The sequence below is a fragment of the Eurytemora carolleeae genome, unplaced genomic scaffold, assembly GCF_000591075.1.
Source record: "Eurytemora carolleeae unplaced genomic scaffold, Eaff_2.0 scaffold113, whole genome shotgun sequence".
NCBI lineage: Eukaryota > Metazoa > Arthropoda > Copepoda > Calanoida > Temoridae > Eurytemora > Eurytemora carolleeae.
The window spans coordinates 425,731-448,720 of record NW_019396138.1 but is presented as its reverse complement, the minus strand read 5'-3'; the positions used below and the strand labels follow the sequence as shown (position 1 = coordinate 448,720).

The 22,990-nt window shown below is 32.0% G+C and overlaps 3 protein-coding genes across 6 annotated transcripts; 2 read left to right on the top strand and 1 right to left on the bottom strand.

Annotated features, from left to right (window-relative positions):
• The first annotated feature begins 610 nt into the window (after nt 1-610).
• On the top strand, nt 611-3,428 carry LOC111696074 (peptidyl-prolyl cis-trans isomerase FKBP10). The gene is made up of 5 exons (XM_023465599.1): nt 611-767; nt 1,864-2,065; nt 2,264-2,336; nt 2,735-2,993; nt 3,228-3,428. The coding sequence occupies exons 1-5, from the start codon at nt 649-651 to the stop codon at nt 3,364-3,366; spliced, it is 792 nt and encodes a 263-aa protein (XP_023321367.1). The 5' UTR covers nt 611-648; the 3' UTR covers nt 3,367-3,428.
• Nucleotides 3,429-3,507: 79 nt separating this feature from the next.
• LOC111696073 (ectonucleotide pyrophosphatase/phosphodiesterase family member 5) lies at nt 3,508-13,024 on the top strand. Of its 2 annotated transcripts, XM_023465598.1 has the most exons (10): nt 3,509-4,395; nt 4,870-5,244; nt 6,237-6,392; nt 7,019-7,165; nt 8,300-8,550; nt 8,689-8,870; nt 9,243-9,374; nt 9,768-9,891; nt 10,649-10,697; nt 12,678-12,765. In XM_023465598.1, the coding sequence occupies exons 1-9, from the start codon at nt 4,072-4,074 to the stop codon at nt 10,692-10,694; spliced, it is 1,737 nt and encodes a 578-aa protein (XP_023321366.1). In that variant the 5' UTR covers nt 3,509-4,071; the 3' UTR covers nt 10,695-10,697; nt 12,678-12,765. The 2 variants fall into 2 exon arrangements, with proteins under 2 accessions (XP_023321365.1, XP_023321366.1); XM_023465597.1 differs by lacking the exon at nt 10,649-10,697 and having other exon boundaries at nt 3,508-4,395; nt 12,678-13,024.
• A 1,432-nt stretch (nt 13,025-14,456) lies between these two features.
• Nucleotides 14,457-22,193, bottom strand: LOC111696072 (pyruvate dehydrogenase (acetyl-transferring) kinase, mitochondrial). Of its 3 annotated transcripts, none has more exons than XM_023465595.1 (10): nt 21,845-22,193; nt 21,275-21,412; nt 20,374-20,462; nt 18,689-18,788; nt 18,218-18,305; nt 17,811-17,933; nt 17,527-17,612; nt 16,940-17,079; nt 16,448-16,635; nt 14,457-15,670 (listed from the first exon to the last, which is right to left on the bottom strand). In XM_023465595.1, the coding sequence occupies exons 1-10, from the start codon at nt 22,100-22,102 to the stop codon at nt 15,594-15,596; spliced, it is 1,287 nt and encodes a 428-aa protein (XP_023321363.1). In that variant the 5' UTR covers nt 22,103-22,193; the 3' UTR covers nt 14,457-15,593. The 3 variants fall into 3 exon arrangements, 2 of the variants coding, with proteins under 2 accessions (XP_023321363.1, XP_023321364.1); XR_002763996.1 differs by having other exon boundaries at nt 15,583-15,670; nt 16,358-16,635; XM_023465596.1 differs by lacking the exon at nt 17,811-17,933 and having other exon boundaries at nt 17,527-17,735.
• Between the last annotated feature and the right edge of the window lie 797 nt (nt 22,194-22,990).

The following is a 22,990-nucleotide window of genomic DNA, read 5'->3' as shown; positions in this document are numbered from 1 at the left end:
AAACTTTTTATATTTCAAACTAAGAACTCTGCTTGATCAAACAGTTGAAGTTAAATACAATGGTTTATGCCATCAGAGATGGAATTTAAAGAATTTGAGCCGCGGTTTAAATCCGCCAAAACCCGGTTTAAATTAGGCGCCGGCTTAAATCTTGAAAAATTTGGTACAATTTTAAGTGGAACCAACCATATTTAAACCGCGGCTTAAATTTAAACCGCCGCTCAAATTCTTTAAATTCGGCCACTGGTTGCACAAATATAAGGATTAGATATTTAGAGTTTGAGGCAAGTGTTTAGTTCCTTTCTCATGATTCATATCTCTAATTGAGTCAGATAAATATACTCTCCGTCGTTCTTTAAACCCTTAAAAAAACAAGAAAACTTCCTTTTAGATTTTGATCAAAGAAATATATTTTTTTTCTTGGGGGGGGGGGGAGTATTCAACTTCAAGAAGCAATGAAGCTGTTTTGTTCTTATTTTTTTCACTATCAATGATAATCAAATATTTTAGATGAATTGAACATGCAAATACAAAGAACAAATATTTACTGTTGTTGCATTAAATGCTGAGAGAACCCATTGTTTAGTTCCTTCTTGAACCCAAACCTGTTCCTTCAGTTGGTTGCTGACTCTAGAGTAGAGAACCAACATGAACCCTGCTCTCCCCTCTATATTTATCCTTCTCCTAGGGCAGGTTGCAGGACAGAATGAAACCTTCCAGAAGGAGGCAGAACCTCCCCTGAACTGCTCAAACAATGATCGTGCAAGGTGAGATGAATTTTGCTTATTTATTTTCTATTTTTCATATTTTTTAACTTTTGCATTTTTTCCTTAACGTTCTCCATTTTATCTCTCTTAAAGGGACTGTACTTGTAATTATTTTTGGTTCGTTTTTTTCTTTCAGGGTCAAAATTTGTCATAATGTAATAATAGCAATTTTTTATTTAAAATATTTGCATTCCTTTAAGTTTGGCAAATTTTGATCCTGGCAAAAGATATATGCAAGAAACGACCCAAAAACGATGCAAAAACGATCCAAAAACAACCCAAAAACGATCCAAAAACCATCCAAAAACCATCTAAAAACGATCCAAAAACGACCCAAAAACGATTCAAAAACGATCTAAAAACAAGCGTGTTGTAACCATCGTTTTTGGATCGTTTTTCCAATTTTTATATTTTGGATAAAGATATTGCAAAGACTTCAACATAATTTATTAACTTTTTTCAAAAAACGATCCAAAAAAAATAACAACACTAATTACACGTGACCATCCATTTAGAGACATATCCGCTTAACAACCGTATCCTCGTCACTGTGAGACGGAAACCCCAGTCTTTTCATGAATGTCACTTAAAATTGCAGTCACTGGAAACTCCGGTTTATTTCAAGTACAGGGCCGACTTTTAAGCAGCTAGAGCAAGCTGTACAGTGTGCGGTACACATAATTACAGTCTATGTTTAAAATGCAAAACGGGACGGTGGACCAAATCTTTTAAACAGAAATAGCCAATTTTAAAACTATTCTTATTGTCAAACATAATAAAACAATTTTTCTTCTCATAAAATGAAATCCAAAAATATATGATAATGTCTACAGAAATCTTTGCAATCTGATGTTGTAGACCTTTAATATTTCAAACTATGAATATGTATGAAATGCAAATGTTAAAATTTTGAAATTTTAAAAGTTTATAAGTTTATATAAGGTTTATATAAGTTTTATATAAGGTTTATATAAGGTTTAAATAAGGTTGCAAAAACAAAGATTTGAAAATAAGAGTTTAAAATGAGTAATCAGTTCCTCAAGTTGGAGTTGGAGGGGTTTTAAAATCTGTTCATAATTTATTTTCATTTGTCTAGACAAGGGGATAAAGTGATTATGGAGTATATTGGTCTTCTATCCAATGGAACCCAGTTCGATAGCGGTCAGTCGGAGTTCGTGATCGGTGAGAAGAACGTAATTCCTGGGTTAGAGCAGGGTATGGAGGGAGGTTGTGCTGGAGAGAAGATTAATATTATAGTTCCTCCAGAGTACGGATACGGAGATAGTCCTTCCGACAAGGTTTAGATAAAATAAAAAACATATTTAAAGGGGCTGTGTAGGGTGTAGGGTGGCATGTTTCATTTACAAAGATAATCTTTAAATATTTGACTGATCAAATCGGACCTGCAACATGAAATTCCTTCTACAGTCCCTAAAACACTAATAAAAGGGAGGGGGGGGGGTAAGTGAACTTATAAGATTATGTTTTAATTCCAGGTTCCCCCCGGTTCAACTCTTTACTTCCTCACAAGTCTGAATGGAATCGTCCGAACCATTAAACCTGCATCAGGTTAGCATAACATTTTTCATTGTTAAACTTCATTTATTCATTTCCTTGATCGGAGCTAATTCAAACCTATCAATCATTCTTTTTACTTTTTAAAGAGACTGTATACATAATTTCAAGTGTTCCTTCATTTTAAGGATTGGCATGTCCGATTTAAACTGTTGTCCGATTTAAGGGATTCCGTAGTAATTCTTTTGGGTTAAAGGGTAAAATGGTTGAAAATCAGACATGCCATTTTGCAGATGGAAGTCATTGAAATTACGTCTACAATCCCTTTTAATGCATTTTTTTTTCATAGTTTTTTCCTCTCATGTTTTATCTTCTGGATTGAAATGAGAGAAAACACCATCTTGTTATCTCCAAGCCGAGATAAAGATTAAAGTTTGATATATTTACTCCAGGTGGAAGCTGTAATGAAGGACAGAAGGCCAGACCTAATATTGATGTAACTATGGATATTGAGGGTAGAGTTATCCAACCTGATGGAAAAGGAAATGTTTTCATTGACACTCCGTCCTTGGAGATCAGATTCGGAAACCCCAAAGCAATCAGGTTTGTTCGAGGACTGGAGTCTGGGTTGACCGGAGCTTGTGTAGATGAAGAGAGAACCCTGCTCCTGGGACCCAACCTGGCATACGGAGAACAAGGGAAAAGTGACGGGTAAGTCATCCTAAAGGCACTGCAGTCGTCAAAACTTCAAGTAAATCTCCATTATAGAATTGCGTGTTCAATTCAATTTAAAAAATTGTTTATCAAACTGAGCTTTAAATGGCTGTTTTGAAAATACATAAGGAATGAGTTTAATTTTTTTCTTAAAATCCCAATAAATACATATCTCTACCAGGACGGGGAAGCTTGTTTATATGTTCTGACAAAAAACCAACGATTATTTAGGAAAGTGAAGGGTGGAGAGAGTGTAAAGATAGATGTTAGGATTGTCCGAGTCCGGGATAAGAAACCTGAGGATCAAGGACTTGTCTTAGCTTTCCTAGACACTATAGCTGACGGAAACCTGAAAGGATTTTCAGGATAAATCTTCTGTAAACTCAAACATGTTCAAATTTTGCTAAAAAATAAATTATTCACTGAAACGTGTTTGTGTCTTTTGTTGTTTTAAAGAATTATGATATTTAAGCTTCCAACAAAATCAGTTTAGAGATCTTCTTGAGCTTGGTTCATATTATGAACCCCCTGAGATTAAAAACATATTAATATACCGGACTTGTACACTGTAATGTGTAATCTGATCCTCTACTTCTAATCTTAGTTCTATTTCTCTATACACCACGATACTAGGATTTATAATATCAACCACGAAAAACAGTTGAGAATAAAAAGTGTACATGTGCTTAAATTGTTCTGCCTAATGTAAGTAATAAATTATAATCTACAAACATGGAACAATGTTAGTGTGAGATATCCACAAAGTTTACAAGTGTTAAATATGACCTGCATAATGCTGGAGCAATCAATACCAGCTTTCTCAGCACAGGTGGGTTTATCCAGTTCATCCAGTTATACAGTTTACTCAGTAATCCACCTCTTACAGCTTCTTCTCATATTATCTTCTAGCTGATAAAGTTCTTCCAGTCCTCCAGTTTTTTAAATTTTTCAAGTGCTCCAGTTCTAATCCAGCCTATCAAGATCATATTCAGCCTACGGTACACAAGCACCCAGTCTCCCGTACAAACCTTGGATAATATGAGCAGCTTAAAACTGGTTTGAATCCAGTTTAAGAATGAGATATCTATTTTTGTTATTTTCTGTTCTTCCAGCTACCCTGAGCACCAGGGTTCTGCTCCTAGTTCTTGAGGGACTAACGGAGACGCTTCTCCGGAGAATCTCAACCCCTGCTCTTGACTCTATATTTGAGAACGGAGCCGGGTTTCGTATGAAACCAGAATTTCCTGCCGAATCACTCCCAACCCTGCAAGCTATGGTGACCGGTCAGCACTCTGAGATGACCGGAGTTCTGGGCAAGGAGGTCAACTACTTCGGGAAACCGTTACAGTACACAGACATGCTGTTCTGGAATTATAATCCAAACATTTCAACAATTGCTGTAAGTTCTTCTCAATATATAGAAAACAAATTTTATTTTACATTCACTCAGTCATTTGAGGTAAAGGGTTACCCGCAAAGAACAATTAAATGTACATTATTTCTTACCTTTTTGGTTCCCCGCATCTTTAACATCAATATACTTTATATATACTTTGCTTGTCTGTCTGTTTGTATCCAATGAACATCAGAACGGTTGAACCGATTGGGACAAAATTTTTGTGGCAACTAACATGATCCCAGAGAAGGTTAAAAATTATTATTTTAAAAACTGCACCAATTCATTCAGATTTTTTTACTAGTAGATGGGCGCTTGGAGTTTAGTTCCTAAATATTTGGTTTCAACATTATTAAATTGACCTTTAGAAAACCAGGTTCAACCTTGAAACCGTCGTATTTAATTAGGTTGAGGTCGTCATTAGGGTCTAATCCTTTTTGGGTAACCTTTTGTGATAGATTTTTCAATATATTCCAGGATATACACGCTTATGGAGGTGAGGGGTTGACAGGATCAGTTGGCTGGCCTGGAGCACAGTTCTATCAGAACCAGGAGAACATGAGGCTGTGGGGAACTGTTTATCATATCGACGAGTCGGTAGCGAAGCACACGACACCAACTTCAAAACTCAAGGAACGAAGAACGGATCGACGAAGACGAAGTTTATCCAAGGAGTCTGGAATACTACAAGAACAGGACTCATGGGGATTGCTACATGAGCCAGACAGCATAGAAGATACTCTTGATGGGACGGATGGAGAGGAGGAGGGACATATAGAAGATGAGGAAACCAACCCTGTGAACCAAACTGAAAATATCGATAGATTTTTCTTTAATAAAACTACAGATCAGGTTAGAAGCTAGTTATTTGATAATATCTAAGATATCCAAATATCCAAAAAAAGGTATTTATTCTTCAATATGAAGTTAGTTTCTCTAGTTCTAGAAATAGAAGTTAGAAAACACCTGTTAAATAATTTCTCGATGGCAGCTGGTGCAAAAGTAAAGCATGTAGTAGGAAGAGATATTACACATTATACACACGCACCTCTGACCGTTTAGTAAAAGTAAATTCAACCTAAAGTCTGACCACGTCAACCTTGTTGCACCGGCTAGTCCTATTAAGTGTCTGTTTATATACCCAATGTCCGGGTGATACGGTACAAACTGGGACCGGAAAGGTTGACCCGACTCGGAAATTCAAATTTACTGCGGCTGCCCGTGTACATCGTAAATGTAGCATAATTCTAATGCCTACTTACAAAGACTATTATGAATTAATAGTTTGGTTAAAAACTTTAAGTTTAGGAGAAAAATCCTATAAAAATATCGTATTTCACAAACCATTTCATAATAGTTTAAACAGTTTAGAACAGTTGTTATTTAAAAATTCATTATATAATTCTGCGCTAGTCAATTCAAAAGGTCAAAATATGAAAGGAAGGCCAAAATATAAAAGGAAGGTCGAAATATAAAAGGAAGTCCAAAATATAAATGGAAGGTCGAAATATAAAAGGAAGGCCAAAATATTTGTCTAAGAAGTTAAAAGATTTAACATTCTAAGCATAGACACCAGGGAAACAAAAATCCAATATTCTACAATTCTTGTATTATAACATATTTACAATGTAGTGTTTCAAGATTTAAAACATAATTTCTAAATATTTCACCATGCATCAAAGATGCCTTATAATCCTTATAGTTAACCCCAATTGAATATTGATATAATCGGGGAACTAGTAAAAAAACGTTAGCCAAGTATTTTCCACCCTTCCAGCTTCCTCCCCTCCCCCCAAAAAATGGTGTTAAAATTGGTTTTATTTGACGTTTTTTCTTTTTCTCAGGATTGGTTGAGATGGACTAATCAGGTGAATACAGTTGTAGACTGGTTCAGATCAGAGAAGCCGGTAAACCTAGTTCTGTTCTACCTGGACCAACCCGGAGATACGATCAGATTCTTTGGACCGGAGTCAGAGGAGGTGGATCTAGCAGTTTACAAGGTTTTAAACGTTTTATTTAAACTCTAATAAGAATATATGAAGGTCAATGTAATCTTTGTGTTTTTTATACTTTCTTACTTTTATAAACACAAATTTTGGGGGAAATTATTAAATACATGTTATCACCAAATTCGATTTCTTTTAATCACAATTTAATATTTATTAATGAAGCTTTAATTATTCAAATATTTAAAATAAACTAACACCAGCAGTCAGCACAATTTTGAGACAATGATCAATTAGTCATTTGAGAAGTTATTTTCCTTTTTCTATCTATAGCATTTCAAAGTGACATACAATTCGCAATGTTCATGTACAGGGTTAATTACCCACCACAATTTCTTACAATTTCTTTTTTAATAATTTAGTATATTTTTACTTCTTGGTGACCCTGTATTAACCCTTCCTTGGGTGGCCCACCCCCATTTTTTTCTCCATAATTTTAAAACAATAACTTTTCTATTTTTTAATATTTATCTTAATATTCAAAATATGAGTTTGCTTAAAAATTTGACATATATCACACTCTCAAGTCTCCTTCCTATCTCTATATATAAGGAAATTTTATAGAAATCCAACTAGGTTAGGGTTAAAAGAAGGAGAACCCTGATTGTTGTGTTGTATAGGTTGACCAGCTTGTTGGTTACCTGCTCCAGGTGCTGGAGGAAAGAGGTCTAGCCGAGGATACGAACCTTGTCCTAACCGGCCTCCATGGGTTCCTTCAAGTCACCACAGAGAATGTTTTTGATGTCAGCAATCTCGTCGACTCGAAGGTAAATCTTAAAGAACTTTTAAATTCTCACAGGGAGATCTTTAATAAATTTCAAAATTTTGAATAAGTTCATAATCTATATAATAAAACAATACATTCGTATATATATGTTGCCTATAGCCAGCCAAACGGCTGAACCGAATGGGTTGAATTTTTTTTCANCTTATAGAACACACAAAGAAACACATGGCTTATAGAACACATAAAGAAACACATGGCTTATAGAATTGAATAAATCCATAATCTTGAATAAATCCATAATATTGAATAAACCATAATCTTGAATAAATCCATAATCTTGAATAAATCCATAATCTTAAATAAATCCATAATCTTAAATTAATCCATAATCTTAAATAAATCCATAATCTTAAATTAATCCATAATCTTAAATAAATCCATAATCTTAAATTAATTCATAATCTTGAATAAATCCATTATCTTGAATAAATCCATGAAACCTAAAAATATGTTTTTTAATAATTTTCTTATCTGTTTTAATAAATTTGCAACCTAATGTCGTAGACCTTTCATATTTCTTTCTATGATTTATGCTTCGTCAAGTAGTTAAAGTTTGAAATATCAAACGTTTACACTTTCAGGCTTCAAAGATTTTGGATTAGAAGTTCGAAACAAGTAATCAGTAAACCTTATACTTAGATTACAAAAAAACCTAAGACGGTTTGGACAGGTTTAAATGGCTGGAGAAACTTATTAATATTAATATATCAGAAGAATTTTTAAAATGTCGTCTAAATCACTTTTTACTTGGTTATATGAAACGCCCAACTGAATTAAGCTGTTCAGGGCTATTTATTTATCTTTACAAAAAAAATTTAGACAATTTTCATTCACGATAAAAACTTTAAATCTCAACACAAAACTTTAGATTGTTTTATTAACTTAAACAATAAATCCCTGTAAAGCTTCTGGCAGAAAATTTTGACAGCTTAGGAAAATACAGCTGACAGCTTCAAGTTCAAATTCAAGGCGACATTATATAAATTCTTCCAAAGTATTGATATTAATGAGTTTAACTGAACGGGGTGCATTTTATGTGTGATAATTCGATCAAGATTTTTTCTAAAATTCCTAAAACTTATTTAATTTTTTCTTCTAATTTGATATTATTCAGGAGTATCAGATATACGGTGAGAACCCTGTTCTAAACCTACAACCTGTACATGTTGACAAGCAGCTAGATATATACGCTGCACTCCAGGGTAGCGAGGATACAGACAAGTTCAACCTGTACAACAAGCACGGGATCCCGGACCAGTACAAATACAAGAACAACGACAGGGTCACGGATATTGTCCTCGTGGCGAAGGAAGGGTTTGCCTTCGCTTCCACTTTCTATAAGGAGGTCAAGGATTTAAATCTGAGGTATAGATTTATTAATGTTTTGTTTCAGAAAACTTTAAAAATTAATAATAAATAAGAATAAAAACATTTCTTAATTTAATGAAATAAAAATTCAAATTTTCTTTGAGATTTCATAATCATGATACGGATAATATTCAGATCGAACCGGAGTGTCCGGCTTTCAAACCTGTACGGATTCGCAGGATATGATAATAGCCTACCTAGCATGCAGAGTTTCTTACTAATTCGAGGACCCGGAGTTGTCCAACCCGTCCTGACTCCGGGGAAAATAGCTCAAGTAGACGCAGTGGATGTGTTCCCACTGATAGCTCATCTTTTAGGTAATAAATACATGTTATACAGTAACATAAATAAAGTTTTAAAATGTAAGTTTAAATAATTTTTTTCTACAGGGTGTCCCATATCATAAAAGATCATCAGTCAGTCTAAATTATGTTTTTTTTGGGACTAATAGGAAATGTTAAGAAAAATATATCACTTCGTTAAAATTGAATAAGGCTTATGTAAATTTTTTCTTGCAGAAAATATTGGGTTTTTCGATTATTATGGGTTTATTTTGGAGTAAAGCTTGGAGATAATCTAATATGCATGATAAGGGACGCTCTGTATTTCCATACTTATAAGCAAGACATTAATTTCCTTCCGTTTTTAAAAAAGGAAATTGAAGATTATAGAAACATTATTTAATCTAGGTTTGGTTGCTCCTCCTACTAACGGAAGCCTGGATGTATTCCGATCCTACCTTTACAATCCACCCAGTCATACAGTACAAGTTATCAAGGAGGCAATAGACTATATTCAACAGAAGGAAAATCTTCCAAAAGGTCAGTTACCTTAACTGAGGTCAATACTTTTAAATGAGAAAGTGATGATCTACAACGCCTAAACTCGATATCCAAAGTGGACATTTTTAATTTAAAGCCATTAAATGCTTTATTCAGTTTAAACAGTGCAGATTCCCTTTTTCAAGCGCAATCATTGACTCCATTGACCAAGAACAGATTTTTGTGTGGGTTTTGATCAGTTCATGTATTCAGCATATTCAGAGATATTTTTTGTTAAATGATTTATCAAATATTTTGCAAAATTTTTAACCGGCCATAAACTTTCTATGGAGTCATTTGAGGTCTTGAAAAAAATTGTGGGTTTATTCAGCAGCAGTTTTTTCGTTTATTGGACACAAACAAACAAAGCAAACATATAGATTATGTTTTTAGCTGGTGCTGCTGTTGGTATCCTTGTTGTCCTGATTCTTCTTATCTGCTGTTGCTGTTGCTGTTGGTTCAATAGATCTCGAACTAAAGATATCGCAAAGAATCATACATACAGATACTCACAAGTGTAAGTTTTTATATTATTATAAGATCAAAAACCTATGAACATAAAAAAGCTAGACAAACCATAAACACAAACAGAGCTTATAGAACACAAAAAGAAACACATGGCTCATAGAACACATAAAGAAACACATGGCTTATAGAACACACAAAGAAACACATGGCTTATAAAACAAACAAAGAAAGACTTGGCTTATAGAACTCGCAAAGAAACACATGGCTTATAGAACACACAAAGAAACACATGGCTTATAGAACACACAAAAAACACATGGACTATAGAACACACAAAGAAGGTATAAGAGCACAAAGCTAATACAAGAAGCAAACACAAAAATACAAAAACATTGAGGGTGTAGAACACACAAAGAAACACACATAGCTTATAAAAAACACATCGAAACACATGGCTTATAAGAACACAAAAAGAAAGTAGAAGAGCACAGAGCTAATACAAGAAGCAAACACTAAAACAAAAAAAACATACAAAGGGTATAGAACACACAAAGTTTATAAAACAGATAAGCATACAGAGCTTTGAGAACACACAAATAAGCAAAAACAAATGTTACCAATTCAATTTAATTCTTCTCTTTAATAAGAAATTAAATGAAACTACTGTTTAAGCTTGTTATTTTTTACCTAATCATCCTGGTAGCAATATGCTGGGAATTTTTAAATAGACAGATCGAAAGACGAATTCCGTTTATCTAAAAGTTTCCAGGTGAGGTAAAAAAAAGTTGATTGTTTGGTGTTTGCAGAACCTATACTCGGGTACCTGAGCTACCTGATACTGTTATACAGTGAGGGGTGAGTCAGTCCTGGGAATTAGGAAGAACCAGTTTATTAATGTTTTGTTATTTCATTGTACGTATAACTTATCAGTAGGTGTGTGTGAATTGATAACAAAAGTAACAAATAACATGGAAAATTCAGGTTTTAGAATTAATTAAAAAATGTTCAAAAGAAAAATCTTTAATTTTGAGAAGGTATCTAAATTTGTTTAAGTACAAGCTACCAATTTTATGATACTTTATACACAGAGTACATGTACATGCATTTAATTTGTTTGTCTCCTGGTCAGGGGCGGATACGGGGGGCGGCATTACCTTTGCACCCCCCTGACAGATTGAGATTTCAGAATAGCTTCTCAATAGCACTTAAGGGAAAGAAAACCTAGTGCAAAACAGGAAAGTAAAAAAAATTTCGCCTTCGGCTTTTCTTTTACTTCCTAAATCTGGATTTTTTTGTTCCCAAATAAATCTAGCACCCCCCTCACTTAAATACTGTATCCGCCCATGCTCCTGGTACTCAAAAGAAAATTTTGCAATACAATTCAGTATTAGCAAATTTTTTTGAAAAATTTATAATTTAAATTGAACATAGTTTTATTGCTTATAGTTTACAGATTGTCCCAATTAGTTATAATTAATTACTTTGTTCGTTTTTTTTTCAAAACTTTTCTGTGTCCGAATTTAATCAATTTTAGCCGCGTCTCAAATCCCCCCAAAACCGGTTTGAATTGAGCGCAGGCTTAAATCTTGAAAAATTGAATACAATTTAAAGTGAAACCAATCATATTTGAGCCGTTGCTTAAATCTAAGCTGCGGCTCAAATTCTTTAAATTCGGCCTCTGGTCCAACTTTTAAAGGTTTCACAAATTTACTTTTTTATGATTTTGTAAAGTAAAATAAGCACAAACTTTATCAGAATACAATTTTGAAATGTTGAAACCGTCACAAATTGACAGTATTTATGTGGGGCCTTTTTAAAGTTAAACTTCCTAAAACAGCAAACCTATCACAATCAACTTGGAAATCGAGTAACGACAAGTAAATCACATTCGTGCCTAAGCTTTCCGAATTGTGGTCTATACGGTCTAATGTCTTTACTTAAAAAAAATAGTAAATTAAAAAATTAAAAATGTGCCGATCTAAAGGTTAGAAAATGACTTTGATGTTTATATATCACTACTAATTAGTGTCCTTTATCGATCTGACTTTCATTTTTATCTAAAACGAACTATAGTTGACATGTAATAAAAAGCCTTCAAAATTACTTTCTGTTTGTAACTTTATTCAGGGTTTATCACGTTTTCTTTTCTTAACATTTATTGGGTTTTTGAGTCCTGTTCTTAACATTTATTGGGTTTTTGGTCATCTTCTATCAGAATTTTAATTGATTAATTTTGAGTTTTACCATCTTGTGTCGTTCTTTTAGTAACACCTTTTATCATTTATCAGTATGGATATAAGAATTAATACTGAGTAAATCATGTGGTTCTTTTGAAAAAAACGATAAAAAAATAATACCTGCTCTTTACAAATTATCATTTTTTTCTTTCTTGTGTCACTTTTGACTAGAATTTTTTTTATATATAATAGGCTCAAAATTACAATATTAAGTTAATCCCTTTCCCCAATAAAACAACGGAAATCCTCCTTCGGCTGGTAGCTTTTTAATCTACGGCACTGAATTTCAACTGATTCAAGCTGTTAGCTCAGCAGCTGGTCTTATTCTTGCAGTATTTACTGAGCACATTTAGGATTGAAATTGCTGCAACTAATTTTGCATAATTTTTAAAAATCAACTATTTTCCTATTTCCCACAATTAATTTTTTTCAGCAAATTTGTGCTTTATTTCTTTATTTCGCAATAAATTGCCATAAACTTGTATCTCAAAAAGGAAATAAATATTGGGTAAATGAGACGTCATAATTAGAACGGAGTTGTTAACTGGAATATTTAGCGCGGAAGAGGGTTCAATATAATAACCTGGTTCTGGTTTAGGAAGAGTAACCGACGGCATGAGAGTCGTGTAGACGGTAGTGAAGGAGGACCTGAAGAAGATAAGGTTGGACTCCTAACCTCCTCAGCTCTCATGATGGATATGGAGTTTGAGGAAACAGTTTGACTCCTACAGCAGGGTTGTTACTTAGCTTGAGTACTTGATTTATTAAACTATAATATCTCTTCATCTAGTATCTATGTATTGTATGTTAGCAAAACTTCACTTCGATACTTTAAATGGCAAAATTTCGATTTGAATTCTTATCAAATCGAACGTTTGGCTGGAACGATTTAAAATTTTGAAGAAATAAAACATAAACTAAGATATATATAAACATAAAACACGTGAAAAGAAATTTAATCTTTTACACTGTGATTTTCTAATCCCTATATCTTTTCAACCCAATGTCCTAGAACTTAGAAATTTCAAACTATGAATTCTGTTAGATCTAATAGACTAAGTTTAAAATATCAAAAGTTTACACTATCCAGTTGCGAAGATAAAGGGATTAGAAAATTTGAGTTTGTGGCAAAGACTCGATTCCTTTCCGTCCTCTTTTAATCTCAAAATGTATCTTTAATTCTAAAATTTCTCAAGCTTAATGTTATAATAAAATATCAAAAATCCGTTTCTTTACATGAATTTAAAGATTTTTCGTTAAATGTAATACAGAGCTGTACATTTTAATACTATACTTTAAACCTGAATTTCAAGTCATGAAGTATATTTTTCTAGAACTTATATTCTTATTAATGTTTGTTTAAGACTTCACTTTTTAAACCCTTTAATTCTTTTTAGTTGTTTGAGCTTAAATCCGACCAAGAAATTGTGCGTAAAATTTCACACACAAAAATTGGGAGTCGAAATTTCGAAATCCTCCTGGGAAATATGTATTTATCCAGTCTTGCTGTAATTTCTTTGTATTTTTTCATTGCTCTTGTAATAAAAAACACATATTTTAAACCCATTTATACAATATTAAATAAAAGGGATCGATCGTGTTCTTGAAAAATGAAAGGTGACAAAGACTGAATCTGAATCAAATCTGGATTAGAACTGAAATAATTTCTATCTAGATGATTACAAAAATATCAAATATATTAAGAATCTAAAATAAAATATCTATTAAAGGGACTGTAAAGGAAAAATGAAAGGGGGTATAGACTTAAAGCTATTCACTTTAGCTCTCGATCGCGACCCATGAAAGTCATATCTGATGTTCCTATCTCGAAAAATTGATATACAACTTTGTCGAATTCATACGAAAATTAATATATATACAATTAGTATAGGTTTAAAAAGATCAAATTCAGCAAATAAGCAACCAATCTGAAAACGATGATATCTCAGAGAAAGCTAATTGTAAATTAGGTTTACTTTTATATTTGTTATTTCTATTTTTCATAGATTTCCTTCATAATATTATTTATACGTCCGTATTACTTGACCAGAAATTCCACAAATGGCAGTGCAGTAAAGTGGTCACGTGATACAGGCGGAGCCACGTGATCAGTATACTGCTCTGTCATTGGTGATAGCCCTGGTCACGTGATTTAAGTTCAATATTTTCTAAATTTTACATACATGAACTTTCGTATAATTTTAACAGTTTTATATCAATTTCTCGAGACAGGAACATCAGATATAACTTTCATGGGTCGCGATCAAGAGCTAAAGGGATTAGCTTTCAGCCTGTACCCCCTTTCATTTTTCCTTTACAGTCCATTTAACATCGCTCACATATTGAATTCTACCGATTTTTCAATAAATAGAAATTGTTTTTTTTTAATATTTATTAAATCTAAATATTTATATATACGGATGTTGACAATAAGAGATACCAAAATAGTGTTAAACTCCGTACTGTGTATGCCCCTCTTGAAATAACGATGTACTTTGAGCACATGCATAATGTGTACTTTTAAAAGTAGTACAATAGGAAGTAACCCTTTCCATTCTTTGGTACAATAAGTTAAATAAATTCTTCTAGAAAATAATTTTTAGAATTTAAAGTCTAGATAACAATTACGAGGGTTCGTAGGTTTTTTTTGCGACTAATGGATTTTCCCAAAAAATAAGTTCACAGATTTTCTTCACCTAAAAGTTTAAACTAATAATAAGAAAAGATTTGCAAAAAATGAATAATTTAACCCTTCCTTAACATTTTTAAGATAAAAAAATAGAATTCCTTTTTATATTTTTGAAACCGAGTGTTGGTAAAGTTGATAATGTACGATTAACGTTACTCATACTTTTTTGAATAGTGAACTAAAATCTCAAACTGAATGGGTTTCGGTTCCGTCCGTCTGTGTTAAGTATTATGTACAATTGACTACAGGACACCCATTTTGGAAATAGGTTTCATCTATAATTGTTCTAAGAAAACTAACTAAACTTTTTAATTTACATATTTCTAGATAGGTGCTCTATGAAGTTATTAACTATCATGTAAATTTTAAAGATATAAGTTAATTAGATGATTTAAGATATGATATAATAATAATGAATATCTAGAACATAATGCCATTGAAGTGTTGTAAATATCTTAAATTTACTTTGAGAAAAAATGCGGGATTCTTGGAATTTAGGACTCCACTTCTAGACTGTTGAGGCTAAACGAACAAAAAACAATCAAAATGGGATCAAAGCTAATTGTTTTCTTGAACTGATCCGAACCCTTTGATTTTGGGTTGAGCATAGGCTGCTACTGATCTGAAATTAAGCTTGATCATTGATCTTTGGAACTTTAAATCTAAAATATCTTCATAGATTGAAACTTCACTATCTATCCCGCAAATGTGAACAATTTTACCCTGCAAAGGGTGGATATTTTTATCCCGCAAAGGGAGAATATTTTTTATCCCGCAAAGGACGAATATTTAACTCTATATATCCAATATCCATCAGCGTATTGTTTACTGATCTCCAGACCTTGACAGTTTGTACTCCTCAGACAGATTTTCTTTTAGTTTAGAACTCAGGGATTTGGAACCTAAACACAAGTTTTATTTTGAATAAAATGTAATCTGCTTTTCAACAATCAAAAAGATTAAAAGGCAAGAAAGAAATTGAGTCTTTTTCACAAACTTAAATTTTCTAATCTCTATTTCTTTGCAACCTGATGAACTTTTGGAGAAGAAAACTAGAATATTCTGTTAGTCATGTGGTGAAAGAAAATCAATTATCTATGAATTTATAATCTATGAATTTTAAATAAGCTGATTTTTAATCTAGGAATTTTAAATAGCTGAGTTATAATCTAAAAAATTTAAAATTATCTGATTTACAATCCATAAGTTTTAAAACAGCTGATTTATAATCTATAAACTTAAAATTATCTGATTTACAATCTATAAATGTATATACAGCTGATTTATAATCTATAAATTTGAAAGACGTGGTTAGGAAGATTTTTAGTCTAGAAAAAAAAGCTATTTAACTAAAAAAATTCAATTGTTAATATAGGAATTTGTATCGGATAAGTTATCTATAAATTCAAAATTAACTGATTTACATTTCAGTTTTTATTGATATCTTAAAAACTTAAAATCAGCTGATTTTGAATATTAGTCGGTAAATTATTAGCAAGCTTATGATCTAGGAATTTTATTTAAAAGAAACAAGAATCATTTCCAAGGGATATTTGTTTTCAAAACAAATAATGTCGGATATGTGGTACCTTCCTAGAAAGCAACCTCATTCTAACAGCTTGAGATTAACTGATTCCTAGATCCGAACCAGCAGAGCTATCTACTCCCTCTAGTGTTACCTCTGGAAACACAATACGACGGGTCGGTCCAGTCTGCGGTTGGAACAGCTGTCTTGTACTGCTTTGTGCTAGTCTTGTTGAACACAGGTAGCAGCTCGTTAGCTTCATGGGTCAAAGCTTTCAGGTACACGACAGCATCTGTTCCGTATCCGTCATATGAATTCAGGATCAGATCACCATGAAAATATCTAAATAAAATAAGTTCCCATAAACTCAACAATTAAACCTTAAAAAGTACATAAAATTGTTGAAGAAAATATGTATCCCTGAATAAAACCGGTTTATTTTTTGTATGGAATTCTGTCATTTAATATTTCAGTTTAAACAAAAAAATTTTTTGTAAATGTCCTTTCTTGTTTAATGTCTTTTAATGAAACATAAGCTTAAATTTGTTAGAACCCTCAGAAGTTTTAGGTTCAAATAGACAATTGTAAGAAATTTCAATTATCATTTCTTAACTTGTCAATACTATCTTTGATTTTTTTGTTTTACCTTGCATATAGTCTTGAAAGTGGAAGTCCATATCCGTAGCCAGCTAATGGAGCTTTAGATGGAGTCATACTTGGTCTAGGAGCAGTGGAAAATAGGTAGTGGAATAGATGATCAGTGATATGCCGGGGTATACCTCCACCCTAAATCATAACATAATAATAATAAACTATTCGATTTTTTGGCCAAAAAATAATAAACACTTAATTTCTAAGCTGAGGATAATTAGAAAATATAAACTTTATTAAATTAATTTGCTTCAAAAAAATATGTAAACCAGTGGGATGAGTTTATTGAGTTGACAATTAAACATCTTCTCTGGCTCACCACCAAATACGTTTCCAACAAATTTCTTAACAGAAATTCGTGCAGTTTAAATAATTGATTTCGCCTTTAACTTGAATTTTAATTCTCAGATGAACTTCTGAGGTTCAGCACGCAATTTGAAATAAAGTTGATATATATATATAATTTAGTTTTCATAGAAAAATGATCTTGTTTTCTAGCAATTTGAATATGGCACATTTTTTTTAATGTTTCCCAACACTAAACCCAAGATAGCGTCCAGTAAAGGGCGGGGGGTAAATTACCTGATCACTAACTCGTATACTGACATCATGTTCTCCTTTAGCCACTAGCACTTCTACCGTAGGAAGCTCGGATTTTGTTCCATGTGTTTCAACTGTGGCTCGCATCGAGTTTTTAAAAAGCTCGAATAGGATGTGGTAAAGGTGGGGAGGAGGATAACAAAGAGAAAGGGCAACCTTCTTTCCCTTTTCATTCACCATCTTGGTCAGACCTAAACAGTAAACACAATGTTACAATCTAGATAATTTGAGCGCCGGTGTAGCGTTACATCCAGACCGGGCGTTATTTTCAACTGTGGCTCGCATCGAGTTTTTAAAAAGCTCGAATAGGATGTGGTAAAGGTGGGGAGGAGGATAACAAAGAGACAGGGCAACCTTCTTTCCCTTTTCATTCACCATCTTGGTCAGACCTAAACAGTAAACACAATATTAAAATTTAGATATTTGAGAAATTAACTTTATCCAAACTAAGAATAAAACTTTTGTCTATTATAAATAACGGTTAGTTGCATTAACTGAACTTTATATCCACAATGTAAACCTTTTAAGTTCAAAGAAATTAAAATTTCTAAAACATTATCCAAAAAAGGGGGGACATAAATTATTCGTCAAGAAAAAAATGAAAGTTCATTAACTTAGGGGTAAAGAAATAGCAAAGAAATTTTAAACATTTAAAAGAATCTTTTTTCTTCACCTTTAATTTCAATCTCTGGAGCAATTGTATAATATTCCTCGCACAGAAAAGCTGCGTTAGTGAATGCCTCCATTATCACAGATTTTACCTAAAACAGACAAAATTGTTTTTACATGTCTTCAAATTGAAGAATGCTCATTAGAATATTATTTTAAAAAATTAGATATACAGAGAGGTTTTCAATGAAAATCAATTCTCAACTCAATTACTTAATTTCTACGCCCATAAAACAGACTCGTTATGCAATAAAATAAGAAGTATTTGCGATAAGCAAAATATCTTGATTTCGAGCAAAGTTTTTTATTTGAATTTTGGTGGACAATGCACTGGTAGTTTAGGTTCTATAACTGTGTTAGAAGAATGTAAGATCGAAAGATTCTGACTGATTTTTTTGCAGTGAACGTTGATGGGATAAAAATAATGAAATAATAATGTTTTTTGTTTTGTTTAAGAATAAAATTTGTTATTTACCTTACAGGTTGGATCTATAATCCCGACTCTTTTTGTATCTTTATCTGCGTTCTCTTCAAACAGTAGTGTGTGTTGGTGAATCAGCATTCGGATTGATATTCTAAATATGCTATTATTCAACAAATTTAATTTGTATTTTCTTCTAAATATGCAATTATTTAACAAATTTAATTTGTATTTTCTTCTAAATATTTAATTGTTTAACAAATTTAATTTGTATTTTCTTCTAAATATTTATTTATTTTAACAAATTTTATTTGTATTTTCTTCTAAATATTTAATTATTTAACAAATTTAATTTGTATTTTCTTCTAAATATTCAATTATTTAACAAATTTCGTTGGTATGTTCTTCTAAATATTTTATTTTTAACAAATTTCATTGGTATTTTCTCCTAAATATTCAATTATTTAACAAATTTAATTTGTATTTTCTTCTAAATATTTAATTATTTAACAAATTTAATTTGTATTTTCTTCTAAATATTTCAATTATTTAACAAATTTAATTTGTATTTTCTTCTAAATATTTAATTATTTAACAAATTTAATTTGTATTTTCTTCTAAATATTTAATTTTTTAACAAATTTGATTTGTATTTTCTTCTAAATATTTAATTATTTAACAAATTGCATTTGTATTTTCTTCTAAATATTCAATTATTTAACAAATTTAATTTGTATTTTCTCCTAAATATTCAATTATTTAATTATCAAGAAACCAGATAATCAGTTCGTTTTCTGTAAAGTTTAACCATTTCAACACAATTTCTGAACTTGCTTTTGAATGTCTAACATTTAGTTAAAATGGTTAAAACTTAAATGTGAGACGAATTGTGGCAGGGGAGATGAACAGACGCACGACACCAGGACCGCTTGTTGTAAAATAAATAAAATTGGCAAAATCAAGTTTTTCATACTTAAAAATATAGAAAAATGGATTGAGATTTTTTATCTAAACTGGCTGTTGGCAGATTTGATCATATAAAATGGCAGTTAACATGAGTCTGACCAAAAAATTTCTGTGGAAGAAACCCACAGATATAAGAAAGAATCATGAAGCAAGATGAATAATAAGCACCTTGACATATAGAATCTATCTAGAAAGTACTGAATAGCCATATCTGTCTGATTGTCGACTAGGTGGGATTCCTTGATATTTGTATTTTCTTCTAAATATGCAATTATTTAACAAATTTAATTTGTATTTTCTCCTAAATATTCAATTATTTAACAAATTTAATTTGTCTTTTCTTCTAAATATTCAATTATTTAACAAATTTAATTTGTATTTTCTTCTATATATGCATTTATTTAACTAATTTAATTTGTATTTTCTCCTAAATATTCAATTATTTAATTATCAAGAAACCAGATAATCAGTTCGTTTTCTGTAGAGAATACTCATTTCAACACAATTTCTGAACTTCCTTTTGAATGTCTAACATTTGGTTAAAATGGTTAAAGCTTAAATGTGAGACAAATTGTAGCAGTGGAGATAAACTGACGCACAACACCGGGTCCGCTTGTTATAAAATAAATAATATTGGCAAAATCGAGTTTTTTTCAGGCTCACACATATAGAAAAATGGGATGTTTTATCGTTGTTGAGATTTGAATCTGACCAAAAAAATTCTGTATAAGAAACCCACAGATAAATCATAATTCAAGATGAATAATAAGCACCTTGACATATAGAATCTATCTAGAAAGTACTGAATAGCCATATCTGTCTGATTGTCGACTAGGTGGGATTCCTTGAGTTCTAGAACACCCTGAAAACAAGAAATAGGTTTTTTCAATACAGTTTGCTTAATTAAGTAAGAATTACAATGTTTTAACTCCAGATTTTTAAACTTTCCGAAACCAAGAAGGTATCAAAAACAACATTAAAAATACATAATTACCAAATATTAAGGGAAAGTATTTGATTTTTAAAAAATAAAACAAGTCTCTGAGTTTATTAGGACTGCAATTTACACAAATAAACTAGTATAAATATTTTTGATATACAAAAAATCTCTGTTTTTTTTAAACTGAAGTAACTCAAATAATAGAAAACTACAAAACAATTAAAACNGGAGTCTCGTTAATCTTGAACGCTTGATCTCGATATATCCAATGTGGCCACTTTACCGTAAAGGAATTTTAAAAAGGTAAGAGCTGACATTAGCCCATCATAGCTTTCCTGGAAGAATTCAGTTCCGAATTTCTCCTCTAATCTCCTCCCAGCCTTATCATTAACTCCTCTTATTAACCTTTCGCCTTCAGCACATATTGTATAAAAATCAGAATTTTGAGACCAAACCGTTTTATTTAGAAGCTTTCCATCCCAGCTTCAACCAAACAAATAAAAATAGAACTGTTTTATGAAATTTAAAAGCTGGTTTAATTTAATATTGGCCACACAAGAAACTAGATAGTTCAACTTCTGCTGACCTGTTTAAACATTCCCAACGTAAAACTCTTATTTCTCCACGAAGAGTACTAGAACCAAAGTGGACAGTACACCCAACACATTTCATCAACCTTTCACTTTACTCCTTTACTCTCCTACTTTACTGAACTATCCTCATCAAGGTTCTACCTGAGCCATCGTCTGAACAACATTTGTATGTCTTGCTTGAACTGTTTTTAGCATAGTACAAAACTCCTCTAGGGTTTCTAGGTTCGGTTCCCGGGATTCAAAACTACTAATATCACGGAAGCTCTGCGCATACCAGTCCTGCCAAAAAAACGGTTTATTCACAAATTCAGAAATAAATCTCCAGTTTTCGTGAAAAAGAAAAAATGAAAAAAGGGGCCAAAATTAATAAACAGCGAGAAGTTGAGCCACTTCGCTTGTGCCCCGGTTCAAGTTAAATCGAAGTAGTTCAACTTAGTCTACATATTTAAACTGTTTCTCGCTATCTATTTAAAGAGTTTTTGACATAAACTCAAATTTTGTAACCCGTATATCTTTGCAACCTGATGGTATAAACCATTGATATTTCAAACTTGAAGACTATTTGATCTCACAGATTTCATATGATGAAATATCAGAGGTCTATGACATAAGGTTGTGGAGAAATATGGATTAGAAAACCATAATAAGTGAATTGAACTCAGTTCCTTTGGTCCCAGACCTCATGGATTATTAGATTATTTGGCTCTCTACCTGTAATATTAGAACTGATGGCATCTGAAGAAGGTTTCCCGGGAGAAGGTTGATTTCCTTCATTATGTTTGAGAGTCGGACGGGGATCTCTTTCCGAAGGAAGAGAAAGGATTCAGGTTCAGTTGCACTCCGTCCAAACTCCATAAACTGTTTGATTGAAAGAGGACTAGGATTAAACTGAGAATAATGATCCAAAAGTTTCAAAGATTTCAAGTCCAAAAGTTTGTTCAAATTGTTTAAGCAAGTTGTGATCCTCATTTTGAATTATTTTTTTTTTGGTTTCTTCACAATATAATTTCAGCTTCTTTTAAACTTCTTCTAACATATTATCTGAAATATAGATTAAATATTAAACATTAAAGTTTTCATAATTCAAGTTCAGGTTTCTGTGTCAGCTGAGGTTTGGAGTAAAACTGCAGTCTGCAGACGAGTTGGTGTGGATATCTAGGTATCTTTCTATACTTTGTGCCGGGTTTATCACGACCCTAGAGCGTGCTCCGGTGTATATCTCTGTTACCAACCCAGACAACGGAACATTCACGGACAGAGTGATTCAAAGAGGGTTCAAGAACCTCTCATAATGATTTTTTAAAACTTTATAGAAATATAAGTTTACTTATCGAAGCTGAAACCATGAAGAAACCTCTTGGTTTAGTGGAACTGTGTGAGTTTCCAGGCAACAAAAAATTAGTCACGTGACTAGCCCAGACATCACGTGACCTGTAGCTGTCCAACACAGCAGAAAGTGAAAATTGGTTATGAAAATATATGAGAGTAGTATCATTCATAGACTTTTTAATATAATTTTAGACCTTACGACTTCTTAGCTAAATAATATTTTGTAATAGGAAATATTTGTTAGCAATGAAAATATATGAGAGTAGTATCATTCATAGACTTTTTAATATAATTTTAGACCTTACTATTTCTTAGCTAAATAATATTTTGTAATAGGAAATATTTGTTAGTTTTCATAATTTTTTTTGACAGCTTAGAAACTTTCTTAAGTCCTGTCCTCCATTTAAAAACAATTTTAAAGAACGAAGAGGTATAGAGATAAAGAGATATAATTGATGCAGCATGTTATGACTCCAAACCAACTAAAAGACTTCTAAAAATATCATGTCTAAAATTCCAAAAATTATC

Coding starts and splice junctions, on each gene's coding strand:
- LOC111696072 (XM_023465595.1), bottom strand. CDS start 22,102: ATGAGGATCACAACTTGCTTAAACAATTTGAACAAACTTTTGGACTTG. Junction 18,789..20,373: donor GATAGATTCTATATGTCAAG/GTGCTTATTATT, acceptor TAGCATATTTAG/AATATCAATCCGAATGCTGA. Junction 17,080..17,526: donor GTATACGAGTTAGTGATCAG/GTAATTTACCCC, acceptor GTTATGATTTAG/GGTGGAGGTATACCCCGGCA.
- LOC111696073 (XM_023465597.1), top strand. CDS start 4,072: ATGAGATATCTATTTTTGTTATTTTCTGTTCTTCCAGCTACCCTGAGC. Junction 7,166..8,299: donor GCAATCTCGTCGACTCGAAG/GTAAATCTTAAA, acceptor GATATTATTCAG/GAGTATCAGATATACGGTGA. Junction 8,551..8,688: donor GTCAAGGATTTAAATCTGAG/GTATAGATTTAT, acceptor GATAATATTCAG/ATCGAACCGGAGTGTCCGGC.
- LOC111696074 (XM_023465599.1), top strand. CDS start 649: ATGAACCCTGCTCTCCCCTCTATATTTATCCTTCTCCTAGGGCAGGTT. Junction 768..1,863: donor TCAAACAATGATCGTGCAAG/GTGAGATGAATT, acceptor TCATTTGTCTAG/ACAAGGGGATAAAGTGATTA. Junction 2,994..3,227: donor GAACAAGGGAAAAGTGACGG/GTAAGTCATCCT, acceptor ACGATTATTTAG/GAAAGTGAAGGGTGGAGAGA.